This window comes from Leptonychotes weddellii, chromosome 14 (genome assembly GCF_054177405.1).
Source record: "Leptonychotes weddellii isolate Sample4059 chromosome 14, ASM5417740v2, whole genome shotgun sequence".
NCBI lineage: Eukaryota > Metazoa > Chordata > Mammalia > Carnivora > Phocidae > Leptonychotes > Leptonychotes weddellii.
The window spans coordinates 61,037,132-61,050,315 of record NC_138382.1 but is presented as its reverse complement, the minus strand read 5'-3'; the positions used below and the strand labels follow the sequence as shown (position 1 = coordinate 61,050,315).

Sequence of the window (13,184 nt, the reverse complement as noted above, 5' to 3'; positions counted from 1 at the left end):
TTAAAAAAAAAAAAAAAAAGAAAGTGGTATTCCAAGCCTTGCACTTTATGAGAGCTTTATACTTAATGAGGCAGCAACCCCCTATATTTTCATGGCATGCATCTCTCCCTTTAGTCACATCTGTATCTTCCCCAAGGTACCTAAAGCACCTGCTGCATCCTGGCCTCCAGGTTCTATTAGCCTGATGTCATCCATATAATGGGCCAGCATCACGTCCTGTGGAATAGGCAGAAAGCCAAGCTCGGACACAACTGTGGCACGGAGGCAGAGTCCGTGTAATCCCAAAGCCAAACAGAGAAGGCGAGCAGCAGTGCCTGCCGGGTGAAAGCGAAGTAGCAACTAATGCTTTCTCCTTATTTGAATGGACACAGTTACCACGCCCATAGCTGCACACCAGACATTAGGAACTGGGCTTGTTTGCTCTAGTGAAGAGACCACATCTGGAGAGGCGGATACAATTGGAGTCTCTACCTAATTAAATCTATAGTAATACTGTATACTTCTTTGAGTTTATCTGATAGCTGCAGATTTGTTAAAAAGGGCTATGAAAGGAACCATTCCCAAATAACCATAACCACAATCAAATCTTTTTCGATTGCATACACATTTCTGAGAATCTTCCCGAACGTGTCATTGCTTCTGGTTAGCTCTCACAGTGGGGAGGAGAAGCTCGAGAGCTGGGCTCTCCAATACCGTAGCACCTGACACGTGGTTAGTCCGTAATAAGATGTTCTGTAAGTGTAGCTTAGTACAAAAATAAGTGTATTAATAAGCTGTGTATTGCTTTCACGTTGAAATGATACTATTTTGGATATAGTGGGTTAAATAAAAAATACTACTGAATTAATGTTACCTGTTTCTTTCTACCTTTGTAAAATATGGCCACTAGAAAACTTAAAATTAGATGTGTGCTCACATTATATCTCTATTGGACAGTACTCCTTGGAGGCTTAATTTGCTTCTCTTACCACAATAGCCCTCATGACAAGGGTCAGGAAGCAAACTTGGAAATTATGCTCATTGCCAAATTGATCTGTTCTAGCTACACTCAACCACAAGATAGGTGTGGGGTTTCACAGGGCCCCATGTGAAGCTGATTAGAATTAAAATATTTATCATCTGGTCATGATAAGGCTGCCACTCACTGGTAATCCACAGAGGCATCCTAGTTTGCCATGATTTCAAAGCCAGAGGTTTGGAGATTTTCTTTCCCTCAGTATACACTGACGCTGATGAATAGATGTCTCTTCGGAGAAGATGGGGAGAAAGAGGCACGGTATAAACCTGACATGTTATCATAGAGGCTTTTGTCAGGGATATGCACCCTTCCTTTCATTTAAGGGGCTCAGAGTTTCTGAAATAAATCAGGCCTGTGAATTGAGTGAGGACATGGGGTTTTCTATTGTAGTGGCTCAAGTACTGAATCACCAATGATAAATGCCTTCCCCAATCCCTGTCTTCCTAAGTCTACTCCTTCCTTGCCATTGTCCCAGAAATTTCTGACTTTCAGGCTTCATTTGGTGGGGTCCACCTCTGAGGTAGTTTCCAGCCAGCCAGTTGAGCAAGACAATCAGACGTACTCCCAGCTGTTGGAGCTAGTAGTTTCATCCAGAATCTCTGGCAAGAATACGGTCTCGAAAAATGCAGCCTAATCTTTAGTCATGTCCCTCTCTCTTTGGTCAAGCCCTTAATCTCACACACATTCACCAGGGTTTTGCTGATAAAAATTAGCAAAGATTTAAAAATTCCTTTGATGTCTTAGCCATCTTCCTGGTTCTGGGCCCCTGGGGACATACTAGGATATAATTCTAGTTATAAAGTCTGGAGATAATCAGAGATGATAAGGGTAGGGCCTGAAGAAACTGGCTCCCCCTTGCAGAGTAACTCCCGGGAGAAGATCATTGTGGGATCCCCACTGGACAAGAAGGAAGAGAAGCTGCATCTGCCGGCAAGAGGCTCTGTGGGATTCGGGATACTCTGAAGCACACAAATCCCCCCAAATCAATTCCTGGGGACCTACTTCTTTCTGGTCAATGCCATAACTTTTGCAATAGACCTGATGAAGCTATGGATTCAGCTAAGGTTTTAATTTAACAAGCTTCAAAATCAAATTTTGAATATTAGGTGGCAGCAGGGAAAGCCGAGCTGTGAGTAGCAGACTTGAACAGGGAAATAAAGTTAATAGCACCAAGAGCCCGTCATATGCAGGAACAAATTGGAGAGTGGTGTCCTTGAGAAGTCAGGTGAGGGTAGGAAGTCAGATGCAGTGGGTTGTCATCCTGACATGGATTTTACTTAGGTGTCAGCCTCCTGGGACTTTGGGAAGTCAGACCCTCATGAAGGCAGACTTAGGGTCGGTATGGAACAGAAAGGATTCCCAACTGTAGAAAGCGAGCAGGTTGTAAGTGGAACATTCCCATCTGACCTGCGCAAAGGGAAAAAAGAAGTTTCTAGCCACGCTGTGGTCATAAAGGTAGGGATGGTTTCCATAAACAAACAGAAATCCTCTTAGGTTAGAGCAACAACTTTCCTTCTGGTCTCTGCCTTCAGGGTCATTACCACTCTTTTATCTCCATGTAGCAACCAGAGAAATCTAACACACAAAACATTCAATGGCTCCCTACTGCCTTCAGGATAAAGCTTAAATTCTTTATCTAGGATCCTTTATCTTTAAATTTAAATTCTTTATCTAGGATTTCAAGGCTTAGCATGCTCCTGCCCTGTCATTCCATCCATCTTCATCTCATGGTCCTCACCTCCATCCCTACCCCTATTCTCAACCCTATTGCTTCCCAATGACCCTGAACTTCATCCAGGACTCTGTCATGAAGCGAGAGAAATGTTCTTTAAAAGCCTACAGCCTTCTAATGGGGTGGATTCTATCAAAAGAAAGACCATAATCACAAGGTTTTTGCTAGTCCCTTTTATTTCTAAGGGAGAAATTGTTCCTTTTGTTCAACTGAGCATCTTGATGGCTTTGGAGCGGAACAGATGGGCCTGGAGCTAAGTTTGCAATCTGTAGCTAATCTGCCCTGTGTCAAGAGTAAGACGAATGTGGCTAGGAACAAAAACAAGGATGGGGAGCGGAGAAGGTAAAGAAAGGACACCACTATGTGTGTGTGTGAGATACAGAGAGAGAGAGACAGGCAGAAGGAGAGAGAGACTGAGGGATACTACTATTACCATTAAGAAATCCTCAGTGGAAGGATGGGCAAAGGACTTTGCAGGTCTGAGGAGCAATTTGAAGTTGTTTTTCATGCACTGTGGCATGGTACCACAGCTCGCGACTTGGTAAACCTCAACAAAGCTTGAAACCATTTTTACGTCTCCATTTTCTTTCACATCCCTACTCCTAGGTTTGGAGATGTTAGAATTTTAGCCAAGGCTATTGAACTTTCTTTCCCCTATAAAGAGTCTTAACTGATTCAAAAATTTCTCATTATTCCATGCCACACTAGCATCATCCATTCAGATCAATATTAACACAAGGTTCCTTATTTTTTTTTTAAGATTTTATTTTATTTATTTGAGAGAGCGAGAATGAGAGAGAGAGAGAGAGCACATGAGAGGGGGGAGGGTCAGAGGGAGAAGCAGACCCCCCGCCGAGCAGGGAGCCCGATGTGGGACTCGATCCTGGGACTCCAGGATCATGACCTGAGCCAAAGGCAGTCGCCCAACCAACTGAGCCACCCAGGCGCCCACAAGGTTCCTTATTTACCACAGTTTCCTTGAATTCTTTCAATTCTCCCATGCAGAGATTTCGGATTTATTTTCTTGAGTATTTTCTTGACTAATTTCTTCAGACAGAGAACATGGCTGGTGTACTTTCTGAGGCCCTCCGTGTCCAAAACATGCCTTCTTTTTTTTGCCCTCCTATAATAATGTTTTGACTGGACGTGAGCTTTTCTGATCATAATCCACTACCCCCCCCCCCCCCCACTAGCCTGTAGATATCATTCCTGTGCCTCCTAAGAGCCTCTGGTATTGCTAATAGTCCAATCCTGGCCTCACTCTCTTTCCTTTGTCAGTAACTTACTCTTTCTGGCTGATGAGGGTAAAATTCATCCTTGAAGCTCAGACCTTTCACCAGCATGCTTCTTTGTGGGTGTGTCTTTTCAATAAATCCACCTGGGCCCTTTAAATAAAAATCATGTCTTCAGGTTTCTTCTCTCTTCCCCTTTTCCCTGGGCCTCCTACTGTTAGACTACTAAGTCTTCACCCGACTGGTCCTTTACCTTTTGGATCCGTGCATTTTCGCATTTAGAATGCTTTGTTTTGTTTTGTTTGGCGCTGGGTTATTGAGACACCCTCCCACCCCCAAACACTAATTGGTTTTTAGACGGAATCACTCTATTTCTACGTTGAAATTCTAAATTTAGAAATCTTGCCTTTTAGTTCCATAATTTCATTTGTTATGCTCTAATTCCATCTTCTTGAAAGTTCTCATTATGTTTTCCCACTCATTATGTTTTTTAATTGAATTCCTCTCTGTTTCTCCCATTAATTCTGCCTCCACTTACCCACATCTTCTGGCCACTTGGTCTCTTTCCTGCAAATGACATGTTCTCTTCGGTTGCAACTTCTTTTGCCTGATAATTTGGTAAGTCAGCTGTGGAATCCCTCCAGCAGTGGTGGGCTGACTGCCACTGTAATATGGGCCAGCCGGAACAGGGACAGGAAGCCTGACATTTCTGTTGAGGCTTTGGGGGTGGGGTCTCTGTTCTCAGATGGAAGAAAGCTCAATCTTCTTTCTAGCACCATCAGTGGAATGCACCGGTGTCTCCCAGACAAGATCACGGCAAGGACGTACGGCAGCCAGATTTGGACTCGTGCCTAGATTTCAAGCAACGAGCTCCTAGCTGTGTCTGGACTCTTTATTCTGTGGCTGAGTGGTCCTAGATGGGAGGGACTGAGATCAGAAGTGACTATAACAGGGGCACCTGGGTGACTCAGTCATTAGGCGTCTGCCTTCGGCTCAGGTCATGATCCCAAGGTCCTGGGATCGAGCCCTGCATGGGGCTCCCTGCTTTGCGGGAGGCCTGCTTCTCCCTCTCCCGCTCACCCTGCTTATGTTCCCTCTCTCGCTGTCTCTCTCTGTCAAATAAATAAATAAAATCTTAAAAAAAAAAAAGTGACTATAACAGGTTGTCATTTTCCCAGAACTCCCTGGGACGGCAGGTGCTGCTCTCAGCAACTTTGGCTCAATGTCTTTAGACACAGCAATGGTACTTTTCCACACATTTCCCCCCTTGGGCTAATCCATGAAAACAAAGTAAAAATTTTAAGTTCCAGCTACCCTGGTAACAAAGTTCAAAATTAGAGTTTCTAAGAAAAAAATATTTGAAAACTTTGTTAACTTTTCAATGTGTTTTCCTCTGCGTCTAAGTTCCCACTTACCCGGCCTCTTGTTTGCCAATCAACATCTGCCATTCTGTATGATCTGCCTCGTAGATTCCTGGGTGTTGTGGCAACCTCTGGTGATTACACTTGCATGGGGCCACTATTTGGTTCCTGATCACCATTCCACCATGTGGCGGGGGAGGTTCCCCCCACACCAAGCAATGCTCAGGACACCAGTTGGGTGTCCCAGAGTTTAGCTCCATTGTGACACTATCTACCCAGAGATAGCATTAGATCTCACAGGGTAAGGTTTCAGTTCTACAGGACCGTTCCCCCACCTACCCCCTGCCGCTTCCGAAGCTGGTCCAGGTTGTCACCTCAGCTTCCGACCAACTGGCTATAGATTGGAGTTTCCAACCATCCTGGCCTTGAGTTCCATTATTCTGCCAGAGCGGCTCACAGAACTCAGAGAAACATCTCACTGACTAGATTACCAGTTTACTAAAGGGAGTAACTCAGGAACAGCCAGATGGAAAAGATATAGAGGCCATGGCAGGAGGAAAAGCTTGGAGCTTCCATGCTCTCTCCAGGCACGTGGATCTCCCCCAAATCTCCATGTGTTCACCATCCTAGAAGTTCTCTGAGCCTCATCCTTCGGGTTTTCATGGAGGCTTCATTATATAGGTACGATTAATTAAATCATCGGCCATTGGAGATTGATTCAACCTCCAGGTGCTCTCCCTTCCCTGAAAGTTCCAACCCTCCAATCACGTTTGGTTCTCCCAGCCACCAGCCCCAACCCTAGCTGCAGCCGGAGTCACCTCATTAACATAACAAAAGGCCTCTCTTCATGTAGGAGATTATAAGGGTTTGAGGAGCTCTGTGCCAGAAAGGGGGCTGAAGATCAAATATATGTTTATTATTTTTTTTAAAGTAGGCTCCACGCCCAGCAGAGCCCAACTCGGGGCTCTAACTCATGACCCTGAGATCGAGACCTGAGCTGAGACCAAGAGCGGGCGCTCAATCAACTGAGCCACCCAGGCGCCCCTATGTTTCTTATTATAAATCAAAGTATCTCAGCCACTTCACTTAGAGATCAAAAAAAATATGTCCTAGGGGCTGAGCCTCAACTTTCCTGCCCACAAGGCCACCACCTTCATTCCACAGTCCTTGACTTGTGTGAAATGCATCCCCATGGTAATATAGCTCTACTGAAATGTTCAAGTGTCCCAGAAAGTGCCTGCATCAGAATCTAAGGAAAGCTTATAAAGGTATGGAGTTTTTGGCTTTAGGACATGGGAGTGGAGCACTGCAGTTGGCATTTAAAATAACTCTCATATGAGATGCCTGGGTGGCTCAGTCGGTTAAGTGTCTGTCTACCTTCGGCTCGAATCATGATCCCAGGGTCCTGGGATCGAGTCCCGCATAGGGCTCCTTGCTCAGCGGGGAGCCTGCTTCTCCCTCTGCCTGCCACTCTCCCCGTTTGTGATCTCTCTCTCTGACAAATAAATCTTTAAGAAAAAAACAATTCTTAATACTCGTTTGGAAACCATGAAAGCTACAAAGCCATGCGGAAGAAAAGTCCCCTTCAGATGGCCACGTCTAGAGACCTCGGCCTTCATGCTAATTGCCGTCAGTGCCCAGAGTCAGAGAGCACCCAGGAGACTCTTTGAATTATACAGAAAATTGTCCTATAAAGGAGTAATAGCTGGAAATATTCCAGCCATTCCAGCCAAGTGTCACGGGTGCACCGCATTCCACACAGGTGTGTTGTAATGCTCTGCTGTGAACACCAGGTTCTCGGCCTTCAGATTCTGTGGCCATTCTTGTCGGATTGCGGGTCTGTGCAGTGGGGTCTCGCGGTGTTGCCAGGCGTTGCAGCTCAGGCCACCGGCTCTGACAGTCTGAACGGTATTATATGGGCTACAGTAGCACTATTGAGAATAGTTTAAATGAATCAGATTGATTTTCATCTTGAAGGCTAGAATATTTACTCTGAACCACCAAGGGCTGAGGGGTCAGTTGCCCTACAAAAGACCATGCAACTCTCTCCATCAGATTGTGAACAATTCTTTCCCTCAAGCCTTGGAGGAAGAGCTACTTTGTCGACGGTGTAACTAAGCTTTCATTCTCACTTAGTGACTTGAGATCCTTATCGTCATGCACAAGGTTTTACTGAGAACGTGGCTTTTCAAATGCAGTCCTCCCTTCAATTCTCCCACCGACCCTGAGAGGTCGATCACGTCGGTGTCCACTGAGGCAGAGAGAGTGTGTATAGGAAGCAAATGGTGACGCTGGAAAGCGGACCCGAGCAGGCTGGCTCCACAGACTGCATTCCTATCATGCGATTAGCTATAGGTCTCAGATTAGTGACAAAGCCATGCTTATCTTTGTTTGTTCGTTCATTCCAGAGAGTGGACTTTGTATCAGGTCCTAAGCCAGGAGCTTGGGACACCAAGTCAAGTACATTACTGACCCTCCCTGCCCTTGGTATTTCCAATTTAATGATGAACACAAACAACTATAGGACCAATGAAAATAACTAGTATTAGGTATTAGGAACTAGGTACTAGGGCGGACGTGCAGGGCGAGGCTGTGGAGGCAGACACAGGGTCCATAAGCCGTGCAGGTAAGTCACGGAGGAACTGGCACCTGAGTGGAGTCCCAAGGGCAATGTGGAGGCTGGAGGAACGGAGTCGGAGGAAGTAACAGGCACAGAGGCGCAGAGCGGGCAAGAGCAGACATCAGGTAAACGGCAGGAAGCTTACAGTGAGAGTTCAATGCGAGTGGGTTAGGCAAAACAGCAAGAGGGGAGGTGTGGGCAAGGATGTCACCTAAAATGGCCTTTCTGCCATGAGTAAGCCTTGGGCTTTATCCTGAAGGTAACATCAAGCCATTCAAGTGTTTTAAGACTAGGAGTAATGGAGGCCAAGTTTTCTTAGAGGATATTGGCGGCCTGGGGAGGGATGGCCTTGCCTGCAACTCTGCTCTCAGACCTGAGGTGCAAGTTCAATCCGCACAGGGGCTGCAAACCTCCTGCCCAGCAGCACACGCAGCTAGCAGGAGTCCGAAGAGAATTATGAAAATGCTGTGTGCATCTCTGTGGTGCAAATAACCAAAACGGACTTTAAAAGACATAGAAAATGTGAACTGATTCGTACCAATGAAATAAACTGCAAAAGGTTATTGAAGTGCCAGGCCCATATAGTTTTATGGATAAATGCTTTCAAACTTTCAAGGAACAGATCATTCCTGGCTAAATAAGTAATTTCTGGAGCACAGGGGGGAAAAAAACCCAACTGACTTTGCAGTTAGCATAACCTCACTCTGAAGCCTAGAAAATATTTCATTAAATACTAGCAAATAAAGTTCAGAAATGAACTTCTATCTGGTGATGTAAATTGTTTATTATGATTAAGACAAGACTTGGAATACACAATAAGGAAGCATTAAGACCCTCACTTAAATAAGATCAGAAATTCCAGTGGTTATAAATCATACATACAAAAATACTCAATTTTGCCAGTCATTTAAAAAAATCCGTATGTTGAGGGGCACCTGGGTATCCGACTCTTGATCTCAGCTCAGGTCTTGATCTCAGGGTTCTGAGTTCAAGCCCTGCATTGGGCTCTGCGCTGGGCGTGGAGCCTACTTTAAAAAAAAAAAAACCCAAAAACTCCTTGTTTAAACAATGAGGTACAATATTTTCATCTCTCAGTTTTAGAAAGATTTTGAAACCGGCCATTCTGTGTTTGAGCAAGGATACCAAACAACGAGCAGCTCTGCGCACTTTCTCGAACCATTTCGGCAACAGGTATCAGAAGACTGGAAGGAAATAATACATTAATGGTGGTTTCACGATTTCCTTTATTTATTTTTAAAAATTCAGATATAATTAACAGACCATAAAATTTGCCTTTTAAAGTATACAATTCAGGGTTTTTTGTCTATTCACAAGGTTGTGCAACCATCACTGCTGTTTTACGGCAAAACATTTTCATCATTTCAAATTCTTTTCAGACTCTTCCTCCCCTGGGATCTGCTCTCCAGTTAAAAGTATTCTGCCCTCACAGGCTGATGGTGAAATAGGCCTGGAAATGCCTCCAGCTTGGGAGGAGCCTGGCCCTGGACAGTGGCGGGGGGGTCGGGCTTAGCAATCTCCCATCTGGGTCTCCAGCCAGGGAAGCCATTTCTTTCCTTTCCCAGCCACTGGAGTGGTACCATCTAAGAGGCTGAGTCAGGCTGTGAGCCAAGGCAGGAGGGGGTGCCAAAGGGGCCCAAAAGGGACAAAGCTTCTCAGGTCTGCCTGCTCAGAACAAGCAGAGCTCAGGCCTCACCCCGGAATAACTGAACCAGAATCTCCTGTGGGCAAGGGCGAGGCATCTGTATTTTTTTTTTTTTTTAAAGTTCTCTGGGTGGTTCTAACATGCAACCAACGTGGAAAAGCCCAATGTGAAGCCATAAGCCTGACTGTAGTGCAGGTAAAAAGGAAGATTTCAAAATTAACACTTGACAGAATTCTCCCAGTAATTCTGCTATGAATGGTGGAACATGTTATTTACAAAAATATAAAATAAAAAAAGGAAAGACAGTAAACAAAAATACATTATTGTTAATGTTTTGATTGTATTCAAATTTTTATTTTGAACAAAAAACTTAATACAATGATTTTAAATAATAAAACGTGGTATATTCTAGATACTTGTTGGTATTTTTGTTTTAAATTTGGACTCCTACAGTTCTGTTGTGATGCTTCCTTCAACATTTATATTATTTCTTACCATATTATCACCACTCTAAACTTGCTAAACAAAGAATCACTCTAAGTGAAGCTTCACTCGAAGCTTCACTTTACCACAGAAAACACACATACAGAACAGTCATTTTTATATTTACAAAACACAAGAAGTCTGTCCAGCCATTTGGATTCGTTGTTACATTGCCCATACTGAGATTAGCAAAAAGCTAACTAATAAGCAAGATTTCACTTCAGCAGTGCAAAAGATGGCATCAACCAAACTTCATTAAACAAACCGACAAATTACAAATTCAGTAAAATTCAACTTGTGTAATAGAGATTAAAAAAAAAACACAAAGTGGGTCACAACTAGACTGGTTTTCACTGTGCAACTTTCCTCAGGGAACACTACTACCCATTTCACATAGAAAGGAATATGCATCAAAGCCTTTGTTCATGAAAAAAATGCCCTCCAAATTTGTCATAAGGCGCAAAAAAAAAAAAAAAAAATTTTTTTTTTTTGAATGAAGCAGTTTGGCCCAGAGAAAAGCTTATACATAATGTGTATACATAGTATATACACATTAATAGCTACATTACAATTGAAACCATGTTAGTCATTAGACAATTAAATGAATTGGCTCAGTGCAGTGACAATGTGTCCATTTTCTATAAATATGTAATTATTGCTGATATGCTACACATGATGCTTTGACACGGAAACTGTAGTAACTTAGACTTTAAAGCTGCCATATTGCTGGCGTCAGCCCTGCAGCAGGCGTTCATGTGGACAACATGCCATCCAATCCTGAAGAAAAAGCAAAAATTCCACTACAGAAAAAAAAAGGCTTATGCACTGTCCCTTACATTTTGCCTATTTTTTTTTTAAAAAAAACAGTAACTAGTCCAGTTCACCACAAGTTAAGTACAACCTGACAAGCAAGTTTAGCGGCAGGATGGGGAGAGAAGAGTGAAAGACAGCATGCATTTACAACTAGCGCCAATCTAGTCTATTCTGTCATACAAACTGGAATACAAAAATCCAATTTAAATAAGACTAGACTAACTGTAAGAGTTAAAAAAAAAAAACACATACACAGTAGACTTAGTTTGATACTGATTAATTTTAAGAGGAAAACTCATCTTGTCCCCACTTAATACTCTACTGCAATTTATTTGATGGCTAGAATATTTACTTAAAAAAGATATTAAATACCTGTATCATGAAATTACATTCTTTTTAACAATAAGACATACTGTGTAAGAAAATAGCTCATGTGTGAAATGTGTCTGAAATGCATTTTTCCTCACAACTATCAAAACATCCACTCACACTAAAACAAAACCACCACCACCGCCCCCCCCCCCAAAAAAAGTTCAGGAAAGATGGGGTGGGGTCGGGTAAGGAGCAAGGAAGGAAAGGTTTACCAGCACAGTGATTAACAATGGTTCAAGACAGAACCAACAGGAGTTGGTCAAAAGGATGCCTTCAATACATGGCTACAATTAAAAACCCAACTCAACCACTTTTGGTTCATTGCAGTGAGACCAAAAAAATCTCTCTCACAGATTCATATAAATACTAGACTCCAGCTCTTTTATTATTATTTTTAAAGTTTTCCCATTTGTTTTTGCAAGGCCTAGCTACCTTATTACAATTTATATTTGCTCTGCAACAACTACAAGAGGTAGGCATAGAGCATGAAAAAGTTTCTTAGTTAGTACCCCGCTGTGGGCTGTCCACCACATAATACCTTTCACTTTAGACACGTAAAGGGATTACTTTCTAGCCTTTCCTAAACCCCAAAACAAAGCTGCTGCCATCCCATGAATGTTCTAAAAGAGTGTACTCACAAATAAGAAACTTTCTCTACTGAAGGATACTGTCATAGTGTTTGTTGCAGAGCATTCATATATTTTATATATATATATATTTATTTATTTTTAAAAAATAAACAAACAACAACAAAAACCAAACCCAGGTTCCTAGAACCAATTCTCTTGATTCACTACTTCCACAAAATAAAGTGTACCATTTGGCCAAGACTACAGATGTGTTTTTTTTTTTCTTCACAGATGCAAGTGCCATGCAAAATAAATTAAAGAACAGATATCAAACATACATGTGATAAAACTACTGAAGGTAGATCTTTAAAAGCATTTATATAAACATAATTTATAATACTTCTCTTTTTTTCCTTTATGTACAGTCACAAAGCTGTCGTTATACATCTAGAATTTCCTCCGCTGTGCCTCCACAGCGCAATCTGTAGCGACCAGTTCTCCAGCTTATGGTAGGGTCCCATAATGCCGACAAAAAAATGTATATTGTCATGGATTCACGGATGAACCAGGCTACTGCATAATCAAGTTTTGAGAAACACAGTGTGCCACCCTGGGGATTTAAAAAAAAAAAAACACAACAACAACTGACTGACCGACTGTCGAACTTAGACACAGTTAAAAAAAATGAAATTCTTCAATTTCACTCTTTTAAATACACTACATAAAAATCAAGCCTGCTTCTTTATATGATTTAACTGCCATGCTATATCTGTTAAAAAGTGTTAATGATGAGTAGAAAAACCATTAAAATCATGGCTATCCTGACCTATTTTAGTTTGAATACTTGATTCTTTGGGGAGCCTTAATAAAAATCATTTTATTACATTATTTTTTGAGCCTTAATAAAAGTCATAGTATAACTACCAACTGAAAGTTGAAAATCAAGTTGAGTTTTGCATCCGCATTCTACTACGGAAAGTAATGTTTAAACCTGATATTAACCTTCAATGGGAAGCTAAAGAATGGCTCAGATAGATTTCTTCAACCTTTTCTAAATTAAAATAGTTTTAGTTCTACCAAATGACTGCCAACCTTTTCATGCCTATCCACATACCTGGACACCCCTGAGTTGAATGTAGTCAAATATAAACCATGCCAGGCAATGACACATGAAAAATACCATAATATCCCATCTGAATACATGGTGGGCTGCCCATCCGATAATTAAACTGGCAACAAAGCACTCTGAAATTGGCTCACAAATTATTGTAGCAGGAAGCATGTTAATTCGCAATTTGGTCCACCTTAAAAAAAAAAAAAA

The 13,184-nt window shown here is 42.3% G+C and overlaps 1 protein-coding gene and 1 long non-coding RNA gene across 4 annotated transcripts in view; one reads left to right on the top strand and one right to left on the bottom strand.

Annotated features, from left to right (window-relative positions):
* SUSD1 (sushi domain containing 1) overlaps positions 1-9,192 on the top strand; it is a 212,950-nt gene extending 203,758 nt beyond the window's left edge. The window contains exon 16 of one of the 3 annotated variants that reach the window (XM_081803375.1): positions 9,065-9,192. In XM_081803375.1, the coding sequence (XP_081659501.1) occupies positions 9,065-9,075 (11 nt within the window). In that variant the 3' untranslated portion in view covers positions 9,076-9,192. Of the gene's footprint in view, positions 1-4,755; positions 4,919-9,064 lie in introns of those variants that run through there. The other 2 variants (XM_081803373.1, XM_081803376.1) reach the window with 2 other exon arrangements.
* Positions 6,862-13,178, bottom strand: LOC115944663 (uncharacterized). Its single transcript, XR_004079194.2, has 3 exons — positions 12,978-13,178; positions 9,107-12,473; positions 6,862-7,594 (listed from the first exon to the last, which is right to left on the bottom strand). It is a non-coding gene; the product is annotated as an uncharacterized LOC115944663 (long non-coding RNA).
* Positions 13,179-13,184: the final 6 nt, after the last annotated feature.